At 50.7% G+C, this 21,953-nt stretch overlaps 1 protein-coding gene across 6 annotated transcripts in view; it reads right to left on the bottom strand.

The window, feature by feature from the left end:
- Nucleotides 1–16,404, bottom strand: part of VASH2 (vasohibin 2) — a 45,480-nt gene extending 29,076 nt beyond the window's left edge. For 2 of the 6 annotated variants that reach the window (XM_057726943.1, XM_057726945.1), the window contains exons 1-5: nt 16,211–16,404; nt 15,144–15,604; nt 7,132–7,220; nt 3,609–3,665; nt 3,037–3,111 (exon numbers count right to left, since the gene is read on the bottom strand). In XM_057726943.1, the coding sequence (XP_057582926.1) occupies nt 3,037–3,111; nt 3,609–3,665; nt 7,132–7,220; nt 15,144–15,419 (497 nt within the window). In that variant the 5' untranslated portion in view covers nt 15,420–15,604; nt 16,211–16,404. Of the gene's footprint in view, nt 1–3,036; nt 3,112–3,608; nt 3,666–7,027; nt 7,221–15,143; nt 15,605–15,788; nt 15,871–16,210 lie in introns of those variants that run through there. The other 4 variants (XM_057726946.1, XM_057726948.1, XM_057726944.1 and 1 more) reach the window with 3 other exon arrangements.
- Nucleotides 16,405–21,953: the final 5,549 nt, after the last annotated feature.

The following is a 21,953-nucleotide window of genomic DNA, read 5'->3' as shown; positions in this document are numbered from 1 at the left end:
GGAACAAAACAAGGGTGCCCACTCTCACCATTATTATTCAACATAGTTTTGGCAGTTTTAGCCACAGCAATCAGAGAAGAAAATGAAATAAAAGGAATCCAAACTGGAAAAGAAGAAGTAAAACTGTCATTCTTTGCAGGTGATATGATATTGTACATAGAAAACCCCAAAGGTTCTACCAGAAAACTGCTAGCACTAATCATTGAATTTAGTAAAGTAGCAGGATACAAAATTAATGCACAGAAATCGCTTGCATTCCTATACACTAACAATGAAAGAGCAGAAAGAGAAATTAAGGAAACTCTCCCATTTACCATTGCATCAAAAAGAATAAATTACCTAGGAATCAACCTGCCTAAGGAGGCAAAAGACCTGTATGCAGAAAACTATAAGACACTGATGAAAGAAATCAAAGACGATACAAACAGATGGAGAGACATACCATGTTCTTGGATTGGAAGAATCAACATTGTGAAAATGAGCATAGTACCCAAGGCAATTTACAGATTCAACGCAATCCCTATCAAATTACAAACAGCATTTTTCACAGAACTAGAACAAGAAATCTTACGATTTGTATGGAAACACAAAAGACCCCAATTAGCCAAAGCAATCTTGAGAAGGAAAGATGGAGTTGGTGGAATTAGGCTTCCTGGCTTCAAACTATACAACAAGGCCACAGTGATCAAGACAGCATGGTACTGGCACAAAAAGAGAAAGGAGATCAATGGAACACAATAGAGAACCCAGAGGTAAACCCACACACGTATGGGCACCTTATCTTTGACAAAGGAGGCAAGAATATACAATGGAAAAAAGACAGCCTCTTCAATCAGTGGTGCTGGGAAAATTGGACAGCTACATGTGAAAGAATGAAATTAGAACACTTCCTAACAACATACACAAAAATAAACTCCAAATGGATTAAAGACCTAAATGTAAGGCCAGACGCTATAAAACTCCTACAGGAAAACATAGGCAGAACACTCCATGACGTACATCAAAGTAAGATCCTTTTTGACCCACCTCCTAGAATAATGGAAGTAAAATCAAGAATAAACAAATGGGACTTCATGAAACTTAAAAGCTTTTGCACAGCAAAAGAAACCATAAACTAGACAAGAAGACAACCCTCAGAATGGGAGAAATTACTTGCCAACGAAGCAACGGACAAAGGATTAATCTCCAAAATATACAAGCAGCTCATGCAGCTTAATACCAAAAAAGCAAATAACCCAATCCACAAATGGGGGTGGAAGACCTAAATAGACATTTCTCCAAAGAAGACATACAGATGGCCAACAAACACATGAAAAGATGCTCAACATCACTAATCATTAGAGAAATGCAAGTCAAAGCCACAATGAGGTATCACCTCACACCGGTCAGAATGGCCATCATCAAAACATCCAGAAACAATAAATGTTGGAGAGAGTGTGGAGAAAAGGGAACCTTCCTGCACTGTTGGTGGGAATGTAAGCTGGTACAGCCACTATGGAAAACAGTTTGGAGGTTCCTTAAAAAACTACAAATAGAACTACCATATGATCCAGTAATCCCACTACTGGGCATATACCCAGAGAAAACCATAATCCAAAAAGAAACATGTACCATAATGTTCACTGCAGCAATCTTTACAATAGCCAGGACATGGAAGCAACCTAAATGACCATCAACAGATGAATGGATAGAGAAGATGTGGCACATGTATACAATGGAATATTAGTCAGCCATAAAAAGGAATGAGATGGAGCTATATGTAATGAGGTGGATAGACTTAGAGACTGTCATACAGAGCGAAGTAAGCCAGAAAGAGAAAAACAAATACTGTATGCTAACTCATATATACGAAATCTAAAAAAAAATGGTACTGATGAACCCAGTGACAGGGCAAGAATAAGGATGCAGATGCAGAGAATGGACTGGAGGACACGGGGTTGGGAAGGCGTGGGGCGAAGGGGAAGCTGGGACGAAGTGAGAGAGTAGCATAGACATATTTACACTACCAACTGTAAAACAGATAGCTAGCGGGAAGTTGCTGTATGAGAAAGGGAGAGAAACTCGATGATGGGTGATGCCTTAGAGGGCCAGGACAGGGAGGGTGGGAGGGAGGTGCGGGAGGGAGGAGATATGGGGATATATGTATGAGTACAGCTGAATCACTTTGGTGTACCTCAAAAGCTGGTACAAGAGTGTAAAGCAATTATATTACAATAAAGAGCTAAAAATAAAAAAAATTAAAAAATAATAAGTGCACACCTCATCACATCCTGTCTCTGCTCCAGAGATTTTGGCAGGGCTGTCCACTGCCTTTGGAAAAAGTCATCCTTCTCAGCACAGCCCTCAAGGATCTACCTCTTCTAACCCGGAAGCACCTCTGGAGCTCATGTGTTACCATGTTCCCTTGGCCAATTCACCCCAGCCGTCCACCCCAGAACTGGGATTTACTTTGCTTTTCTACTAGATCATGTTCTACTGCCACCATCACTGATAAGTCAGAGCCATCACAGTTATGCGGGACCATATTCCCCCTCAGGCTAAGGAGCCAGGAGTCTAGTGAAAAATGAAACAAAGTGTGCAGAGGCCAGACCCTTGTTTCAGCTTTATGTCCTGTAGGGTCAGGAAACTACACCAATGGGCTCCTCCACAACCCACTCTTAGAATTTTCCCTGGAGATGAGTTTGAATAATCCCATTTCCCCTGGAGTGTCTCTCCTGTTGCAATGCCAGATTAACGCAAAAAATAATGATATACTCTCTCTCGCTAGTCTCTCGAAGCTAGAATTCTACTCATGACTAATGCATCTGGCCCAGGAGCTGGCCTTGATGCAGGCTTCAGCTCACAGGTTACACTGATGATGGTCCAAGCTCTGATTTGGTTCAACTCCAGATGGTGAAAGTTCAAGAGAAGCACCAGGGGAGCTTGACACTTTCCTCCCAGGAGACAACGGGCATCATCTCTGTGGATCTAGGATGTTAACGGCACAACCAGCCCCGTGTCTGGAGTAAATTAAAGCTTCCATCATTTTAAGGATACATGCCCAGGATGACAGCTTCAAGGCATTTGATAGGCAAGGACTCCCGAGTCATTTCTTTCGCTGTTTCCATTAACCTGTAGGGTAGAGCACAGCAAAGGATCTCAGACTTATTTAATTACGCAGTCGGTCTGTGTGTCAATCCACCAGCATGCCCGTCTCCACACTAGGCAGCATGCAGGAATATAGAGGGAAAGGGAAGAACTCGCCTCCACACCTGGCAGAACTCAATTCCTACACTCTCCACTCCTCCCTCCAAGAAGCAATTTCGGGAAGTTAGTGCCCGTACTCCGCGGCCCCCTTCCACTAACCCAGGACAAGGGGTGTGACAATGGAGCAAGTGCAAAAGGCTACATGAAACAGATTTCACAGGTCTCGCCCATCCCTGAGCTTAGCTGTCAGAGTAGCCCAGACCTCAGCCCCACCTCCAACCTGGCCCCGAAGCACCCCCACCCCCACTCCTTACAAACCAGAGTACGTGAACACTGGGATGAAAGAAAGAGTGTGCGAGAGAAAGACAGCAGCTCTCAGACAGGAGTGTGGTCACCTGGCCCACAGGTCATGCACCACTTACCCACTCAGCGGTCTCATTTTCCTAATTTCAAAGAACTGGGTCCCTGTATGATTGTATCTGTGTGAAGTATGTAAAGGGAAAGTGACGGAAAGCTCCAAAGGTCCCAGTAATCCAGCAGAGGGATTTCTCAAAGGGATGAGGAAGTGGGGGCTTTCCAGAAGGTGGCCAGTAGCCTGAAGATCACCAACAGCGTCTTCCTCCTCCTTGTACTGCCCTGGAAATCTACTTTCTAACTTAGGTCCCAAAGCACCTTGGATCTATATAATAGCTATTTTCAATCTGCTCTGTATTTTGGTTAGTTGAATACATGTCTTAATTCACCTACTAGACGATAAGCTCTGGATGGAATTGATAGAAGAGTGGATGGATGGATGGAAGGCTGGCTGGCTGGACAGATAGACAGAAGGATAGGTTGATGGATGGATATGAATGGATGGATGGAAGGAATGGAAGGGTGATGGATGGAAGGTGGATAGATGGTAGTAGGGTTTCTCAAGAGCACACAGACTCTGCAGCAGAGCTTACCATGGAGACATCACTTTCATTTCATGCCTGGACTGACGTTTGACATTGATTACTAAATCTGAGAAGACAACACCATTATCCACAACCTGGGACTCAGCTGGTTGCCCTCAGGGTCTCAGGGACTGGCAAGCCTGGACCCGCTCATTCTGAAGCAGATTCTCTTCTTACCAGGCTCTCTGAGACTGGATCTTGATTTTTTTTTTTGAGCCTAAAGAAAAGTTGCTTTGTGTGTTTTTCTTTCCTGACTCAAACAAAATCCTACAGAAAAAGTGCATATTGGGAAGGTGCTGATGAAGCATGAACCTGTAGCCCGGGTGGGAAGTAGGAGGTTAGATGTGTGGCCCTACAGTGCTATTAGCAGCTGCAGAAGGTGGCAATGATCACCGCACGGCACTGCACACTCTCCCCAGAAGGGCTGCGATTCCTCTCCTGGCAAAGGCGTTTTTAACTGCTGAGACACAAGCATGTTTAACAACCATCTGGAGAGATTGTTCTAAGCAGATCCTGGGCTCTACCCCTGGAGATTCTGGTTTCAGGCCATGCTCTCAGCCCCTGATGTCATTCAGAGTCGCCCCACCTGGGACTGTTGAATTGGAAGTTCCAGGGTGAGGGGCAGGGGATGATTTTAACAAACTCATCCGTCTAGAAATTACCAGCATGAGCCATAAGAATAACCAATAACAATACAGGCTTGCCCAGCTTTTAAAAAATACAACATACAAAACCCTAGATACGAGTGAAAAATGAAGGGCTACATAGTCTCATTGTGAAATGATTTTTCACTTTACCAAGATTTCATTCAAATAGTGAGATTCCTGGCATATTTAAAGCAGAATGCAACTGGCAAAGGTTCTATCTATATGCCCAACTTTCTCCCTGTTCACATTATCTACTTTATACATCTAGTGCATGGCGTAAGACAAACCTCTAATAAAATAATAAAAAATTACCTGACCATCCTTTCCCAGTTCCTCACAGTTATCAGCCCCTGAAAGCGGGCTGGGAAGGAGAGCCTCCTGTAAGCGCTGCCTTCAGGAAGGGAGACATCAACCTTTGCTCCCTACACAGCACAGCTCAGGGGTGAGGACTGCTCTTTCCAGAACCTTGTGCCAGGTCAGCACTCCTGCTGGCCAGTGCTGTGAGGCTGTCAGGAGGGAAGGCAGGATTTGTCCTTTCTCATGTCCCCAGCTGAGGATATCTATGGTCAGGGCTGGCCCGAAGCGGTCCTAGTACCACTCACCGCATCCAGGACAAAGCAGTAGGAAGGCCCCAAGGAACTAAATAAACGTCTGGTTAGAAGGCAGAACAAAGAGGCCACTCCAACGGCCAGGTGACCTGGGGCCTGATCCCAGCAGCATGGTGGTGCTTTCCCTTCTCCAGCCCTCTCTGCAGTCCGTGATCCAGGTCGGTGACCACAATGGGTCAGTGAAGAGAGAAATGAAAAAGTGGATCCTTCAGGACTGAGAATGGGCTGCAGGGTCTACGGGAGCACAAGCCAATGATAGGTAAAGCACGTGCAAACTTGCCCCATCAGTGCATTCCCGGCCAGGCTCATCCTCTTTAATCTCTGACCAGATGATCCTTGTGAAGACCACATCCTAAATAGAAGGGGAGAGCCATTCTAATTTCTGCCACCTTCTGGAACGTTCTGTGAGGAGTTGGGCACATCCAGGAAGGCTCAGCTCTTGGGGTCCAGGGCGACTCTGGCAGACGTTTATGCTTCTGGGCCACGTGGAGCCCCCCATGTAGGGTCCCTGTTTGGCGATCAGCACTGACATCAGCCTTCCCTGGGCGAGGACTGCCCGACTGCCCCCTGGAGGCTGGTGCTACCTTCTCTCTCTAAAACCGCCTCGGGATTCCACTGGGAAGACGCCATGCAGAGCAGCTCACAGTCCGTGAAGTGGGAACTGAGAGGCTAATCAAATAACCTGCCCGCCCAAATGAGCGGCAGTTCTCATCTGGTGGGACCTTCCCCTTCAGGGAAAACACAAAAGTCCACAGGAAAGCTCTTTACCTACAGCACAGAGAGGGGAGGCTCTTCCGGGGCATGTGGGACGTGTGCAGTGCCCCATGACATCTTTTCTGCTAAGTTCTATGTCTTTAGGGAGGAAGGACAGAGCGCAAACAGAGGCCTGACCCCCTGCACAATGTGCTGGGGCCTGGATGGCGGCAGCTGCCTTGGCAGGGAGGCCGGTGCTGGCTTAGCCGAGATGCTCACTGACTTGCTTGGGCAAAACAGCCTGTCCCGCTCACATGCACCTCTATCGGCCTGGCTCCCATCTGACTCCCATCCCTGGTAAAGCACCAACCATGGCGAGGGGACCACCTGCCCCTGCCCCTTGGTTCTTACAATGTAGTTCATGTGGGCGTTCAGAACTGACCTAATCCTGATTGCGAACACCGGAGGACAAAAGGGCCACCGGCTGGCTGGTGCGCACCCAGCCTAGACCCACAGGGCTCCCCAGCTCTTCTTCAAACTCACGTGAAGAGAGAGGGCCCCCAGCCCAGAGCCCCATTCACTCACGCGGAACGGACCAAGGGCATCGGGCGCCAAAGGCAGTGCCACGTGGCACTCTTGGAGATGCTGAGCGGTCAGGATCAGGCCAAAAAGTGAGAAGAAAGAAAAGAAACAGAAAGACTAGGGGGGAAGAGGAAGAAAGAAAGCTGGGACAGGAAGAGAGATGGAGGGAGCCAAGGATGACCGAGGAGGTGGAGAAAGAGGAGGAGACGCAAGGAAGGGGGCGTGCGCCGCCCACCACCACCTCGCTGCCCCTTGCTGGCCCGGCCCACCCCCGCTTAAAGGAAGAGGCTCTGATCATCACAACGGTGTGCTCCAACGTCTCTCCTTATAGACTCTCACACCGGGGCGTCCCTCCACGCCCGGCCCCACCAACCTCACACAGCATTTGCTGACCAGCTGGGAGCAGACGCCATCAGCCTCACGATCACCGCGCCCGGCCCCGGGCTGGGTCTGCTCAGACCCTGGTCGGAAGGATACTGTAGCGTCTTCATGTAGTTCTGGACGGCCTGCAGCCAGTCTGGGATCGTCATTGACAGCCTGTAGTTTGGAACCTGGGGTACTGAAGGCTACGGAGAAGTAGAGAGAGATTGTTTTTATCAAGGAGACCAGTGCCTGGGGGCGAGACCAGTGCCTGGGGGCGAGCCCAGGGCGGGAACCCCCGCAGAGCTGCTCCCGAGTGCAGACGGCCACCCTGGCCTGGGCACCGGTTCAGCTGGTGCCTCTCGGACAAGGTCTCCCCAGACCGGTCAGTCCCCTGCTGACGTCCTCTCGGCGTTCCCTCGGCACACCCTCCACTCGGTCGCCCTGGCTCTCTCTGGCCCGCCCTGTGCTGTGGTGTGAACGGGGCCTGCCCCGCCATGGGGGCCTCAGCCCTTCCTGAGGCCAAGGGCCATGTCCTGTAGTGTCCCCCTTCCCAGGCCTGGTCCAGGAGGTTCAGAGATGCTCCATTAGTCCCCACACTTCTACCGCACAACTACACTTTTGCTGCAGGGCTGGTGTGACCCCTGGACATGCCTGACGCCAGGGCCCCACCGAATACACGATGAACGGTGCCCCGGAGGAATGCAACCTGGCGCTGCACAGGCCACGTCTCCTCAACATCACCCCCTGCACGGCCCATCGCATCCATTTCCCAAGTCCAGCCCCAAGAGGATCAGGAAAGATTCCCCTCTTGCCGCGAATCTTCCCAGGTAAGTGCAGCTCCTCTCACTCATGAGCCGTCTTACCCTTTGACCCCACCTGGCTGCCCAGTCGCCCCTTCATCTCCTAGTCCGCCTCGTGGTCAACAGTCACGAAGTTCTAACCTTCGCTGGGAAGAGAAGGGAGCAGGGGCAAGTCAGGCCTGGAAAGGGGGAGGTGGTGCCTCTTCTTGCGAAGTTAGAGCTGAGACACCACTCAGCTCTGAGCAACCCTGCCGCCCAGGCCAAGTGCGAGAACAAGCAGGGGCTTCCAGTCCAGTCACTCCTGGGAAGGAGAAAGCAGGTTCTGCTTTCCTTCCCCTGTTTCCCAGCCCCTTAACCTTGGCCTCTCTCCTGGGGGTGGGGGCCGCTGGTGACAGAGACGCGCAGCCCGTGTGGGTCTGCGGCTCCCGCAGGAAGGAGAGGAGACCTCAGCCGCTCAGGGAGGAGCAGGAGGGGCCCCAGGTCAGAGGAGTTCCACCCTCTAAGCAAACAGGGAAAGGGAGGCCCTGGGGATTCAGTGCTCAGCTGATGGAAGGTAAAGCCGCTGGCGAACGGACTTGGAGACGGCGCCGGGCAGCCTGGCTGGGCACCAGGGCCAGACGCTGCCCACAGACGGTCCCCGGGTCTGTTCCCGGCTCTGCAGGCTCAGGCCCCACGGCCAAGCTGGAGGGCGAGGCGGCCCCCCGGGCCTGAAGCAGGAGGCTCTTCATACTTCTGCACCTTCCGCTGCTTTTACTTAAAATAAAAGGGAACTAGTCACACATTCTATTTCACAGCCAAGGTGCAGAGTGTGTGTGTGTGTGTGTGTGTGTGTGTGTGTGAGCAAGAGAGAGAGAGAGAGAGACAGGATATAAGACTGTGTGTGCACACACTCACACAGCTGTCCTGCAAACATTTTGTTTACAACAGATCAACTCAAATCCCATTCCTGTCTTGGAGAGTCACTTTTGGGAGCAAAATGTTCCCATGTGAACATTTGCTTACATGGCCCTCCCCACAGCCCTCCCCCCCGCCCCACCCCAGAGTCAAAATACGAAGCGTGTCCCTGGGCTTCTGCCCTAGCAAACACGAGGAAGCTTGTCCTTGTGTTCTGCAGTAACGTCCACGGATCTACCCACACCTGGACTTCCGTGTGAGAATGTGCCAGCGCTTTCACAGAGAAGTGAGGAAAACGGGAACAACCTGCTGTCGCATGTCCCGTGTTCCGAGCTCTGGGCCAGGTACAAAGGGGGAGGTGGCCCAGGCATGGAGGAAGGGAGGAGGGAAATGACACAGCTTAGGAAGACAGGAGCACACATCTACACGAGAAAGTGCGGTGGGTTCCTGTTTGATAGAAAAGCTGGTGAGCAGGGGAAGACGTCCCGTAGATGCACCGGCCACCTGAGGGGTCCCCTTGGCCAAAGCCCTGAGGAAGCCAGAGGGACCCGGTTCTGAGTCCGCTTTGGGGGGCCAACCACCAAGTTATCTGAACTCCCCCAAGCCCAGCAGAGCCCACAAGAGCCAGGGATGGGCTGGGAGGCAGGCAGCAGCTGGTCCTCAGAATAGCAGCCCAGGGGCGCCCAAGGGCTTTTACAAACAGCTGCCTGGTTACCTCAGCCCCTGCTGAGAGCGAGTGCAGGAGCTGCAGCCACATTCCCCAGACCCCAGCGGGGGAGCAGGGCTGCGGTGGGAGAGGAGCCGAGACTGCTGAGGGGATGATGTCATCCGGCTACAACCCACCCTGCCGTCTGGGACAGCTGGCGGGGGCTCAGGCTGGGTCAGCTCCCGACAGCGCCTCCGGCTGCCAACGCCCCACAGGACGACCACAATACACCAGGCAGGCCTCCTTAGGGGGCAGTATGTCACCTACTGCTGTGGAGCCTGGGCCAGCTGCACGTCCTCGCTGAGACTCCAGTTCCTTCCTGATAAAACAGGAGAGGATATCACCTACTCCAAACCTTCTGGGCTTGTCTTGAGGACTACGTGACCCAATGTAGAAAGCAGGCAACTTGGGGCTTGGCACGCAGTGCTCTTTAAGTGTTAGCTGTGCTATCATTATTCATCAACAGGGTGTTTTCGGGGGTCTGGATGGGGAAGCCTGAATTGTCTCCACTTTTCAGGGACTGGAAAACAGCATCAGCAGGGCCTGAGCCCCTGGACACTCAACTCAGGAGCATCACCAAGATGCCTTCCCAGCCTGATGGAAGAGGACGAAAACATCCACTTCCCCTGGGGACACGTGGTGGCCATGAGCTAATACCCTTAATTCATGAAGAGTTTATACAAAGTGATAAGAAAACCTTCTATGCCTCAATGAGAAGAAAATGGCCCCAGAAGGTGGACGCAACCCAAGTGTCCATCAACAGATAAGTGGATAAACAAAATGTAGTAGACATGCAATGAAATATTATTCAGCCTTAAAAAGGAGGGACATTCTGACACATGCTACACATGCCAAAACTTTGGAGACCTTATGCTGAGTGAAATAATCCAATCACAAAAGGACAAATATTGGATGATTTCTCTTATGTGAGGTTCCTAAAGTAGTCAAGTTCACAGAGACAGAAAGTATTATAGAAGGGTGGTTGCCAGAGGCTGAGGAGAGGGAGAAATGGGAACTCAGTGTTTAATGGGTACAAAGTTCTAGCTGAGGAAGAAAAAAATTTCTGGAGGTGAAAGGTGGTGATGGTTGTGCAACAATGTGAAAGTACTTACTTCACAGAACTGTACAATTAAAATGGTTAACATGATAAATTATGTTATCACAGTTTAAAAAATGGCCACGAAGGGAATTCCCTGGCTGTCCAGTGGTTAGGACTCTGTGCTTCCACTGCAGGGGGCCCATGTTCGATCCCTGGTCAGGGAACTAAGATCCCACGAGCCGCACGGCAGAGCAAAACACAAAACAAAACTGTGAAAAGACAATTCACAAACGAAGCAATGCAAACAGTGAATAGATATTTTTTAAAAAGATCCAGCTCACTAATAATTTAAGAATGCAAATTAAAGCCACTGCAAAATGTCATTTTTCACCTCTCCAATTAGCAGAGGTATTCTGAAATGTGGATGCTCCGTGCTGGTGAGGATGCTCTCATATGGCAGGATGGGAAAACTGGTACAACTTTTTTATGAAAAGAGCACACTTTTTTTTCTTCTCCCTGACTGAGGTCCTGAGAGTCTGTCCTGCTACTTCCCTGTCCCGTTTCACCAGAGACGCCAACTAGAATTCCCCTGTTCCTGTCCCTCTAGATTCCCTCCTGCCTCCTGCATCCAGGCCCCTCAAGCCACAGCCCAGCTGATGAAGGCAGAATCTAGAGGACACTGATTAAAACCACCCTCTGCACACAGGCACTGCATCTACAGTTAGGGGGAGAGGTCCCTGGGGGTGGGGAATAGGCAGAAAGAGGGGAGTGGACAGGAAGATGGTTGTTCAAGAAGAAAAATAAAACAAACCACAGGCAGGCGAGCTTTCACTCCATCCTTGCCAAACGCAATGACCTCTCAGAAAAATGCAAGACAGAACGTGGATGGACACAAGTGTGTATCATCACCGTGCATCACCGTGTGGAGAGAAGGGGGAAACCAGGGAAGAAGCCAGGGAGGCAGCGAGAGCCCCAGGGACCAGGAGTCTTTAACAAAAAAGTACAAGGAGAAAGCAAAGCCTTTTGCAGTCCCCGCTCTGAACATGTATTTACACTGCGCATGCGCCAGGCCGAAGCATTTTTCTCTGGCAACCTGACAGGGAGCACACGGAACATCACTCTAGGGCCCAGGATGAGCCCCAGACCCCTGCATCAGGGGCAGCCAGGAATCTGTTGATGGTGACCTGGTCCTCCACAACCTTGGGCTGAGCAGGAAGCTCCGACAGACGGTTTTGAACGCAGGACCGGGGATAAAGTGCACTGCCCATCTGCGCCAGCAGAGGGCAGGAGCGGAGCCCTGACGGCAGCAACGTTTGGCTCCCAAGCCCTCACACTTTTTCACTCAGGCAAAGCTCAGCCCTCTAAATGTGAATTATTTCCCAATTTGGGATCTACGTGAGAATGAAGCACAAACACGTGGTGTCTGCAAGAAACGGCTTGGTGTTTCCTGCTAAATCCATCTGGTCGTCTGCCCCAGGAGAGTCGGGCTTCAGCCAGTCAAGAAGCAGAAGGTGCTGTTTCCCAGTCGGCCCCGCTGTTTTTTCTGGGCCAGCCATCCTCTCTGCCCCTCCCTTCCCAACCTCTATTATCCTCCAACTGACTTGCGCTGCTTTCTTGCACTAACCCTGAAAAACCCTGGCCTTCACCTCATCAGCTGTTACCTTCAGACCCAGTAACCACCAGGGGAGAGGTCTGCAGGCACACATTTAGGATCGCAGAGCAGGTGACCCCTGTCCCCCTTTCCCCAGTGGGGGCACCTGGATCTTTGGGCAGAACTGACCACGGCTGCTAACAGAATGTCCTGCAGTCAAAGAAAGTGTCATTCAGTCTTCCTCTTAGCCCTCTGACACTTTCCCCTGGCCACTTCTTTTGCTTCTTAGTCCACATTCAATTGGCAAAAAAAAGGTTCATCTCCCTGAAACTCTCCAACCCTTCCACCACCACCCCACCACCCCCCTCCTCTGTACAGATTCCTCAGCAAGACATTGATTTGATTAAAGGAGAAAAGGACTTAGCCCCAAAGGGAAAAGTCTGCTGAGCTGAGTGCAGGAATAGTCTCAAGTCAGAGAGGAGTGGCTCCTGGAAACAGGAGCTTTCAAAGCTGTTCCCATCCCAGGGCCCGCACAGGGGTCAGGGTTTGGGGAATGTCAGGACCAGGGAGAGAGCGGATGCTGTGATGGCAGTGAGGATGGAGAACCAAACATTATGATGCAATGTAAGAGAGAGACATGTGAAGCTCTTTATTTAGGTTCAAAAAGCCGATGCCCATGTTCAGCCAGGAGTTGCCCTGGCTTGGCAGGAGTTCTCATGCGACCTTCAGGTTACTGTGAAAGTATGATATGATATGGCCACTATATTAAACAAACAAACAACAACAAAAAAGAACAGAAAGAAAAGAAAGCTCTTTTTTTAAGAACCCAGGATTCAGCCACAATAAGCGAAGTATCAAGTACAGGTCTCAGAAAGTAGTAATTTATATTCCAAGCCGCTCAGACAACATTTAGAATATTGTGTTTCAAATTGTGCTTGTTTTCGGGGACTGAGTGATGATAAACTAGCAATTGTCTAGAAAGAGGACAAGAAAAGTGAGTTGATCTGGGAATTATGACACATAAGAAAAGGTGAAAGGAACTACGTGTGGACAAAGACAATTAAAGGAAGATGCAGAATAACCCAATGCACCTCTAGTGTCACACAGATGACCAGCAACCTGAAGACTAATGGGTCATAACACCACGGGATTTGAGAGTTGGAAAGAACTTTACGTGAAATCTGATCTACTCCCATTTTATAGATGAGAAAACTAAGGCTGGAGATTTTGAGGGACTAAGGCCACAAAGCTAGAGGTTGCACAACCAGAACCAGAATTCAGTCCCTTCATTTTTTTAGTCCAAGTCCTTTCCTTACTCCAAGAGAACGATCTTATAATATTTGAGGGAGCTGTGAGTAGCATATGAAGTCGACGTGTGCTGCCCTTTGGTTCTTTTTTTTTTTTACGCTTTTTTTTTTTTTTTTGGCACACGGGCTTACTTGCTCCGCGGCATGTGGGATCTTCCTGGAGCTAGGATCGAACCTGTGACCTCTGCATTGGCAGGCGGATTCTTAACCGCTGCGCCACCTAGGAAGCCCTGCCCTTTGGTTCTTGAACACAAGAATCAGTGGTGACATGTGACCGAGGGGGGAAGAGGAGGAATTCTGTTCAGTTTAAGAAAAGAGTTTCCCAGTAACCAAATCTGGCCAGGTCTGGGAGCTGCCCTGTGAGGCGAGGAGCCCCCCATTCCCAGGAGGCCTTCAGAAAGAGGAAGGGATTCTGCTGAGAGGTACTGGATAGGTCTCTACCAACAATGACTGATCAGACAACATTGATTCCCACAGAGAAAGGGGGGCCCCACCCACAATGTCGGGAGAAGGATGAAGCCACAATTAGAAGCAGGGTGCGTGCTGAGGGTGCTAAATGAGAAAGGCTCACCTAAGGGAGGACAAACACTGAAGTGAGAACTGTACTCCAGTACCAGGGTTGTTCTCAGGCTCTGAGCCTCAGCAAGGGTAGTTATGGGTGACACTAAAGCAGACAAGATTCTCGCTGGGCATAACGAAGATCTCCTTGACCAGCAGGGTAATAAAACACGGTAACCAACTGCGGCAGGAAGTTTACAGGCTCTGTCACTTTTCCCAAGAGCACACACAGCTTTCCAGCCTGCAGGCTCAGAGGCTCAGGTCACCAGATGCTCCAGGTTGGGGACTCAAGCAGATGGCCTTCCAGGTCTCAGGTCTGGCATTCCTAGACCTGTGTAGGCATCTTCTCGTCCAGACCAGTGTCCCCAGGGTGCACGGGAAACCATCTGCCATGCTACCGCCCCCAGGCTCTGCGGCATTTCTCTGCCAGTTTGCATTTTGATGTTTCACACAGCGACCACTGCACATCTCCCTCCACTTTACTAACGTTATCCTTGGCCACCAAACCCAGTTGGCTCACTGGCTTCTCTTCAGGGTAGAAAGCATTTCACTCCTCAGCCTCTTTATCCGGTGAGATTCATTTATCATGTGTACTGGAAAGTACCTTTTAAGCCATAGTTAAAACTCGTTTTTCTCGGAGCCCAGATAAGCTGGGAAAAGAGTTGACTGTTTTGCAAGTTTCAGAGGTGAAAGTCACTGTCATAAAAAAAAAAACTGGCAAAAAGTCTAGGAATGATTCACACTGAGAAGTCTGAGTGGTTGATTGCAAATTCATTCACAGCCTAATAAATCATTTGCAAGGAAGTGGGGACAGAGAGGACCAAGAGACTTCAAAGAGGATAAGCGGGATGGGATCCCTAGCACGCCTATGCATTCCTGGCACCAGTGGTGCTACCTGGTGGCTACAGTATTCCCTGAAGGAGGATGTACACGGGGCTAAGAAAATAATAGAGTTTGGCTCCAGATTCAAAGAAACCTTGGCACAAGCCGACTACACAGTCCCAGGACAGCAAGCCCCCTTCCTCTCCCTCCCCCATTTCTAAGATGTCCAAGACAAACATCTCAATTAAGCAAACGGGGGTGGGGGGTGGGGAGGGGGGGTTGGGAAGAATAGGGAGGGTAAGGGAGTTTGCAGCAGGCCCAGGAAAATGGAAATTGCCTCTCTTTGCGACGCACAGGCAAAATGGTCCCATCACTGCCCACCCCAACCCCCTCCTTCGGAGCCACTAACCTTTGCCAAGAAGGTGGCGTTCCTGATGGCGCCCACCATCTCTCCCCCCTTGGGGTGCACTTTGGCCACATGCATCCACATGCGCTCCCAGGTGTGGCTGTCGATGGGGAAGCCGCTCTTGTTAACGTGAAACAGCACCCCGCCGTCTTTGTCCTCCTCCTCCGAACCCCCGCTGGTGGCGAGGCTCACGGGCCGCGCGTGGCTGCTCCGGGACCTGGTGCCTTTGGCGCCTTTGGGGTGGGGGCAGCGGTGAGTGTCGGCCGCCGAGCCGGTCATGGCGGGGCCGGGGCGGGGAGAGCTGCGCTGGGGGCCCGCGGAGGCGGCGGCGGCAGCGGGGGGCGTGTGCGCGCGGGCGCGGCGCGGGGATCAGCGCCCCGCAGGGGCGGCCTTCTCCATGCCTCTCGCTGCCGCAGGACGCGCGAAGGGGGAGCGGCGGCTGGAGCTCCGCTTACGGGCCGTGCCTGAAATCGGTGAGACACAACACACACCGCGGGTAAGTGCACGCCGGGAGGAACCGCGGCGGGGGCCGTGGCCAAGGCGGCGCGGCGTCGAAGTGTCCCCACTTCACTGTCCGCTGCCCCCCGCGAGCGGACAGACCTTCCCCCACCCAGGGAATTGCACGCGAGCTTCCAGCCCTGCAATTACCTAGAAAGGCGACTTGAATTTTGCCACAAAGCTTCACACCCAGCTAAACCGCGGGAGGGAAATACAAGGAGCGTGGAGGCTGCGGAGTGGACGTGGTAGAGGGAAGAAAGACAGCGTGTGCCGCGGGATGGAACCGGGGGTCCCCGCAAAGCTCCACACGTTCCTTGGTCGCCAGATGTGGCCGAGCGCCGAGCCGAGCCGGAACGTGCCTGCACGTGAGCGCCCGGGGCTGCCGCGAGGGCGCAGCGGCAGCCTCCGCTTGCAAAAGCGGCCGCGTTTCCTCCAAGAAGCCCTCCCGGGCGAGGGGCGGCCGCGGCCCCCAGGCACCACCCGCCCCCTTCCCGAGTTCCAGCGCCAGGCATCCGGGGGGACCGGCAGCAGGCGGGGCGCGGGATGGGCGCGCCGCAGCTCCGGGACCCTACCTCTGCACAGTCGGCCTCATGGCTGCAGAGCCTCTCCGGGCGGCGGGGGTGGTGGGGGCTGCTGCTGCTGCTGCTGGGCCTGGGCCTGGGGCGGCTGGGGCTGTTGCGGTCGTCGCCTCATTCCATGTCCCATTCTCGAATGTTATTCTGTGACATATAACCGAGTCACCCGGGCAGCCGCCGATGTTCCGACTGCGTCCATTGGCCACCGCAACAAAGAGGGGCGGGTCCCGGGCGCGGGACTCTACAACCCGGAGCTCCGCGACGCTCTGATTGGCTCCGGGGGTTCCCGGGCGGGAGGGGAGAGGAGTAGGGGCAGCTGGGCGGCCGCGCGAAATCCGATCGCAGTGGTGTCCCGGGAGCCCCGCGGGGCAGGAGCGTTTGTCCCTGGGACTTAAGACCGAGTTTCCTCAGGGGTCGTTGCACTGCGGGGGTTGCAATTGTGGGAAGCAGAGGAGAAGTAAAGCCACCCAAGAAGTGACCCTAGGGTAGAGGAGGGCTTGTCATAGGACAGCATTCCCTGCAGAAGGCTGAACGCAGTCACCTGCGGCTACCAGGCAGTGATGGGTGGTTCAGGCAGGGCCGTTCACAAGACGGCACAACAGCAAATCTTTTTTTTTTTTTAAATCCTACATTACATATTCCCCCAAACTAACAAGGGGACACAGCCGTATACCCTCTAACATTAGTCACTATTAATAAAGTCCCTTTAAACCCAAGCTGATATGTGACACTAAAACCCAAGAGGTCAGCCAGGTCCCCAATGTTCTGTCACAACTGCTGAGTTGGGAGAGGGTGGAGAGATACTTCAGAGCCAAGGTGCAGTGGAGGCCCTCCCACACTCCCCAGGGAAACACCTTTTCCTTAACGGCATCTTCTTCTTAAAAAAAGGGGGGGTGGGGGGGTAGGGGGGCAGAGCACAGACTACTGACCTGAGGACTGGCCCCAAGTCCAGGTTTCTCACTTGGCTAAGCTGTGTGATCCAGGACAAGCCATTTGCCTGTTCTGGGCCTTAGCCTCTTCCTGAAAAGAGGAGAGCAGACCCCTCGCTCTCCAAGGCCTGTTCTGGCTCTAAGATTCTGTGACCCTCTGACTTCCCCTCTTGTGGACACTTGGGAACCTGGCCGTAATATCCTTTCTCTTTAAACTCCAGGCCAGCCTGCCCTTGAGGGGGTGAAGCAGCTGTGATGGCAATGCTAAGTTAACCTCAAATTAAGAATGCAGTCATCCAGCAATCCCACTACTGGGCATATACCCAGAGAAGACCATAATTCAAAAAAACACATGCACCCCAATGTTCACTGAAGCACTATTTACAATAGCCAGGTCATGGAAGCAACCTAAATGCCCATCAACAGATGAATGGATAAAGAAGATGTGGTACATATACACAATGGAATATTACTCAGCCATAAAGAGGAATGAAATTGGGACATTTGTAGAGACATGGATGGACCTAGAGACTGTCATACAGAGTGAAGTAACTCAGAAAGAGAAAAACAAATATTGTATATTAACGCATATATGCAGAATCTAGAAAAATGGTACAGATCAATTAGTTTGCAAGGCAGAGAGAGACACAGATATAGAGAACAAACAAATGGATACCAAGAGGGGAAAGTGGGAGTGTGGGGGTGGGGGGGATGCATTGGGAGATTGGGATTGCCATATATACATTACTAATAAGAAAAAATACCAAATTGTACACTTTAAAAAAAATGCAGTCATCAAAGACCACTGATGACAGATCTCTATCTGTATGCTCAATCCTATGAATTGCTTGTAATGGAACTGGAACTTCTCTTTCATTGGAGGGCATGGTAAGGGGCCAGTGCTGGAGAGTAGCTAAGAACCAGGCATTGGGTGAGGAGACCTAGATTCTGGACAAGTCCTGCACAGCTACAGACAGAGCCCATGCCTAGGACTTCATAGATTCCATAATGACAGTAACTTAGGTCCGGATAGACAGAGGAAATGGACCTAATTCAGGAAATTATCTGAATAATTCAAGTGGAACAAGCACACCTGAAAAAAAAATAGGGAATTGAAAGGGAATTATCCTGGGCTTTCCTGGTGGTGCAGTGGTTAAGAATCCTCCTGCCAATGCAGGGGACACGGGTTCAAGCCCTGGTCCAGGAAGATCCCACGTGCCTCAGAGCAACTAAGCCCGTGTGCCACAACTACTGAGCCTGTGCTCTAGAGCCGGCAAGCCACAACTACTGAAGCCTGCGCACCTAGAGCCTGTGCTGCTCCACAACAAGAGAAGACACCGCAATGAGAAGCCCTCGCACCGCAGCAAAGAGAAGCCCCTGCTCTCCGCAGCTAGAGAAAGCCCGCACACAGCAACGAAGACCCAACGCAGCCAATAAATAAATAAATAAATAAATAATAAAAAGATTAGAAAAGAAAGGGAATTATCCTTTCAATATATAATTGCCTCAGTTTTCATTTCCCGATTAGGAGAAAACATGCCTCAGAGGGTAAACTGTTTTCTCTTCTTGAACATCATTCCTCCCTTCTTTTCTCCACTCATCTCTCAATCCGTCCCCTTGTCCTCGCTTCCCCCGGGGTTTCAAGTCCAGGAGACTAGGATTTCAGGGTGCAGATCTGCACGCAGAGGATGAGAATGTGGCCTAACCACCCCTCAGCGGAAAACTGAGCTCTCAGAGCTCAAGTGATTAGACCAGTTGGTGAACATTGAAGAATGTCTGGCAAGTGTCACTCTCCCGCGCCTCGATTCCCAGTGTCCCCACTCGGGCCCATTCCAAACAACTACAGGGTCCCTGTCAACCCAGGGCCTGCATCCTGCTTTACCTGAATCAAAATCCTAGGGACCAGAGAGGATTATCAGCTCATCTTCCCACCCCGGGCACCTCAGGACTCCCTGACAGTTGAGGGAAATGCTTTCGTTTTTCATCTCCAATATTTCAACTATCTGTTCTCTTCTTCCCAGGGGATAGGATGCAGTGGGGAGCCAAGTGAAATGGTGTATGAAGAGAGCTGTGAGATTTGGCTAATTTTCAGAAGAGATGGTAAGAAGGCTTCTGAGGTGAGCTGCACTGTCCCATTGAAAGGACTGGAAGGCAGAAGGGCCCTTTTGCTCAGAATCCTTTTGCAGTTGAGAACCGTGCTAATTATGTGGACCAGCCAACTCTGTTCTTCATTTCTTTGTGTATTTTTTTTAATTTTTTAAAATAAATTTATTTATTTATTTATTGGCTGCGTTGGGTCTTCGTTACTGCACACGGGCTTTCTCTAGGGGCTACTCTTCATTGTGGTGCACAGGCTCCTCATTGCTGTGGCTTCTCTTGTTGTGGACCACGGGCCCTAGGTGTGTGGGCTTCAGTAGTTGCAGCACATGGGCTCAATAGTTGTGGCCACGGGCTTAGTTGCTCCATGGCATGTGGAATCTTCCCAGAGCAGGACTCAAACCCATGTCCCCTGCATTGGCAGGCGAATTCTTAACCGCTGCGCCACCTAGGAAGTCCCTCTTTGTGTATTTTTAAAGTAATTTTTAAATTGATTAATTAATTTATTTATTGGCTGTGTTGGGTCTTCATTGCTGCACATGGGCTTTCTCTAGTTGTGCTGAGCGGGGGCTACTCTTCACTGTGGTGTGCAGGCTTCTCAGTGTGGTGGCTTCTCTTGTTGCAGAGCTTGGGCTCTAAGCGCTCAGGCTTCAGTAGTTGCAGCACATGGGCTCAATAGTTGTGGCTCATGGGCTCTAGAGTGCAGACTCAGTAGTTGTGGCACACGGGCTTAGTTGCTCCTCAGCATGTGGGATCTTCCTGGACCAGGGATTGAACCCGTGTCCCCTGCATAGGCAGGTGGATTCTCAACCACTGCACCACCTAGGACGTCCCCGTTTATTTGTGTATTTTGTGTTACATGACACTCAAGTGAACCCAGGCCAGACAGATTATGGGTTTGGATGGAGGGGGGATTGTTGTTGTTGTTTTTGCTTGTTTGTTTTTAATTTTTTAATTGAAATATAACTGATTTACAATGTGTTAATTTCAGGTGTACAGCAAAGTGATTCAGTTGTATGTATGTGTATATATATTCTTTTATATATATAAATATACATATATTCTTTTCCATAATCTTTTCCCTTATAGGTTGTTACAAAACATTGAATATAGTTCCCTGTGCTATACAGTAGGTCTTTGTTGGTTATCTATTTTATATATAGTAGTGTGTATATGTTAATCCCAAACTCCTAATTTATCCCCCCGCCTCGCCCTTTTGGTAACTATAGCTCAGGTGCTTAGTAAGAGTGACATAGCCATATAATCACACAGTGGGGCAGGGCCAACTTGCAACTTGAACAGGGACATGTGATGACTAGCTGCTCAAGCTCTGAGAGCACAGTCACGTCCATTTGCTGGCATAACAACTGGTACAGCAGAGACATATAGTGGGAAGGTTTGGAACAAGAAAAACTGGGTCAAATGGTATCTTATTATTCAAGTGCCAGTTGCTGGGGTCTCAAAGATAAATAGGACAAAATCCTGATCCTAACCCAAGGATCTTATTTATGGTTCCACCACCTGTTGATGTTAATAGCCTATTAATGAGGCTTCCCTGGTGGCACAGCGGTTAAGACTCTGCCTGCCAATGCAGGGACCATAAGTTCGATCCCTGGTCCAGGAAGATCCTACATGCCGTAGAGCAACTAACCCCCTGAGCCCTCGAGCCACAACTATTGAGCCCACGTGCCACAACTACTGAAGCCCGCACACCTAAAGCCCAAGCTCCGCAGCAAGAGAAGCCATAGCAATGAGAAGCCCGCGCACCACAGCAAAAGGGTGGCCCCACTCACCACAACCAAAGTCCACGTGCAGCAACAAAGACCCAATGCAGCCAAAAATTAAATAAATAAGTATAAAAATAGCCTATTAATGAATGTATCAGGTGCATCTTATGAGCCTAATCACACTGGCCAGAGCATGCCTTTCTCCTGCCTCTGCAGCTCCCTCCACAGCCAACCAAATCTGCACAGTTCAGCCACCTGGGACTGATAGTCACTTGCCCAGCCAGGTCCCTCTTGGCTGCTGCCGCACAGCCAGGCTGGCTGACCACATGTCCGGAGTATCTGACCCTTCCACTACTTCAAGACCAGATGAAATGCCACGCTGCAGCATGTGGTTTCCAAGCAGCCATCCAAGGGGAGTGTGAGAGAACTCATTCCCTCTGGGAACACTTTGACCAGTGAAAAGTATGAGATGAGAGGAAGCGGGGCAAATAAATTCTCTTTCCTTCCTGCCTCCTATGCACTGATCTGAATCATGCTTTTCTAACACAGCCTGTCTGGAGATGTCCTGCGTGGCTGAGCAGACCTGCCTCCTGAGAAACCTGCCAGGGCTCTTTGCAGTGGGTCGTGAAGCAGTTATCTGCATGATGACACACCACCTTGCACTGCTTCTCATCCGAGCTCACCTCATTCCGCTTTCCACTCACCTTGTTGTCTTCTCAATCAGATGTAATCTTTGCTTCAGATTGGAGCTAAGACGATTGGTTGCACAAGTGGTTCTAGAAAGCAAGTCCTCAGGATGGATTTGGGGGTTGATCTGAAATCAATAGAGTCCTTTGCTGGTGATGAGAGGGATGCCAATAGCTTTGATATAGCACCACAGCTTTCCCTTGTTTAACTGGGGTGAATTGGGTGGAGAAGGAGACAGTGGGAGACCAAGTGGCGGTGGCACTCAATCAGTTGGGAAACAATGATAATGATAAGGTACCA

Source organism: Hippopotamus amphibius, chromosome 3, assembly GCF_030028045.1.
Source record: "Hippopotamus amphibius kiboko isolate mHipAmp2 chromosome 3, mHipAmp2.hap2, whole genome shotgun sequence".
NCBI lineage: Eukaryota > Metazoa > Chordata > Mammalia > Artiodactyla > Hippopotamidae > Hippopotamus > Hippopotamus amphibius.
This window is presented reverse-complemented; position numbering and strand designations above follow the sequence as displayed.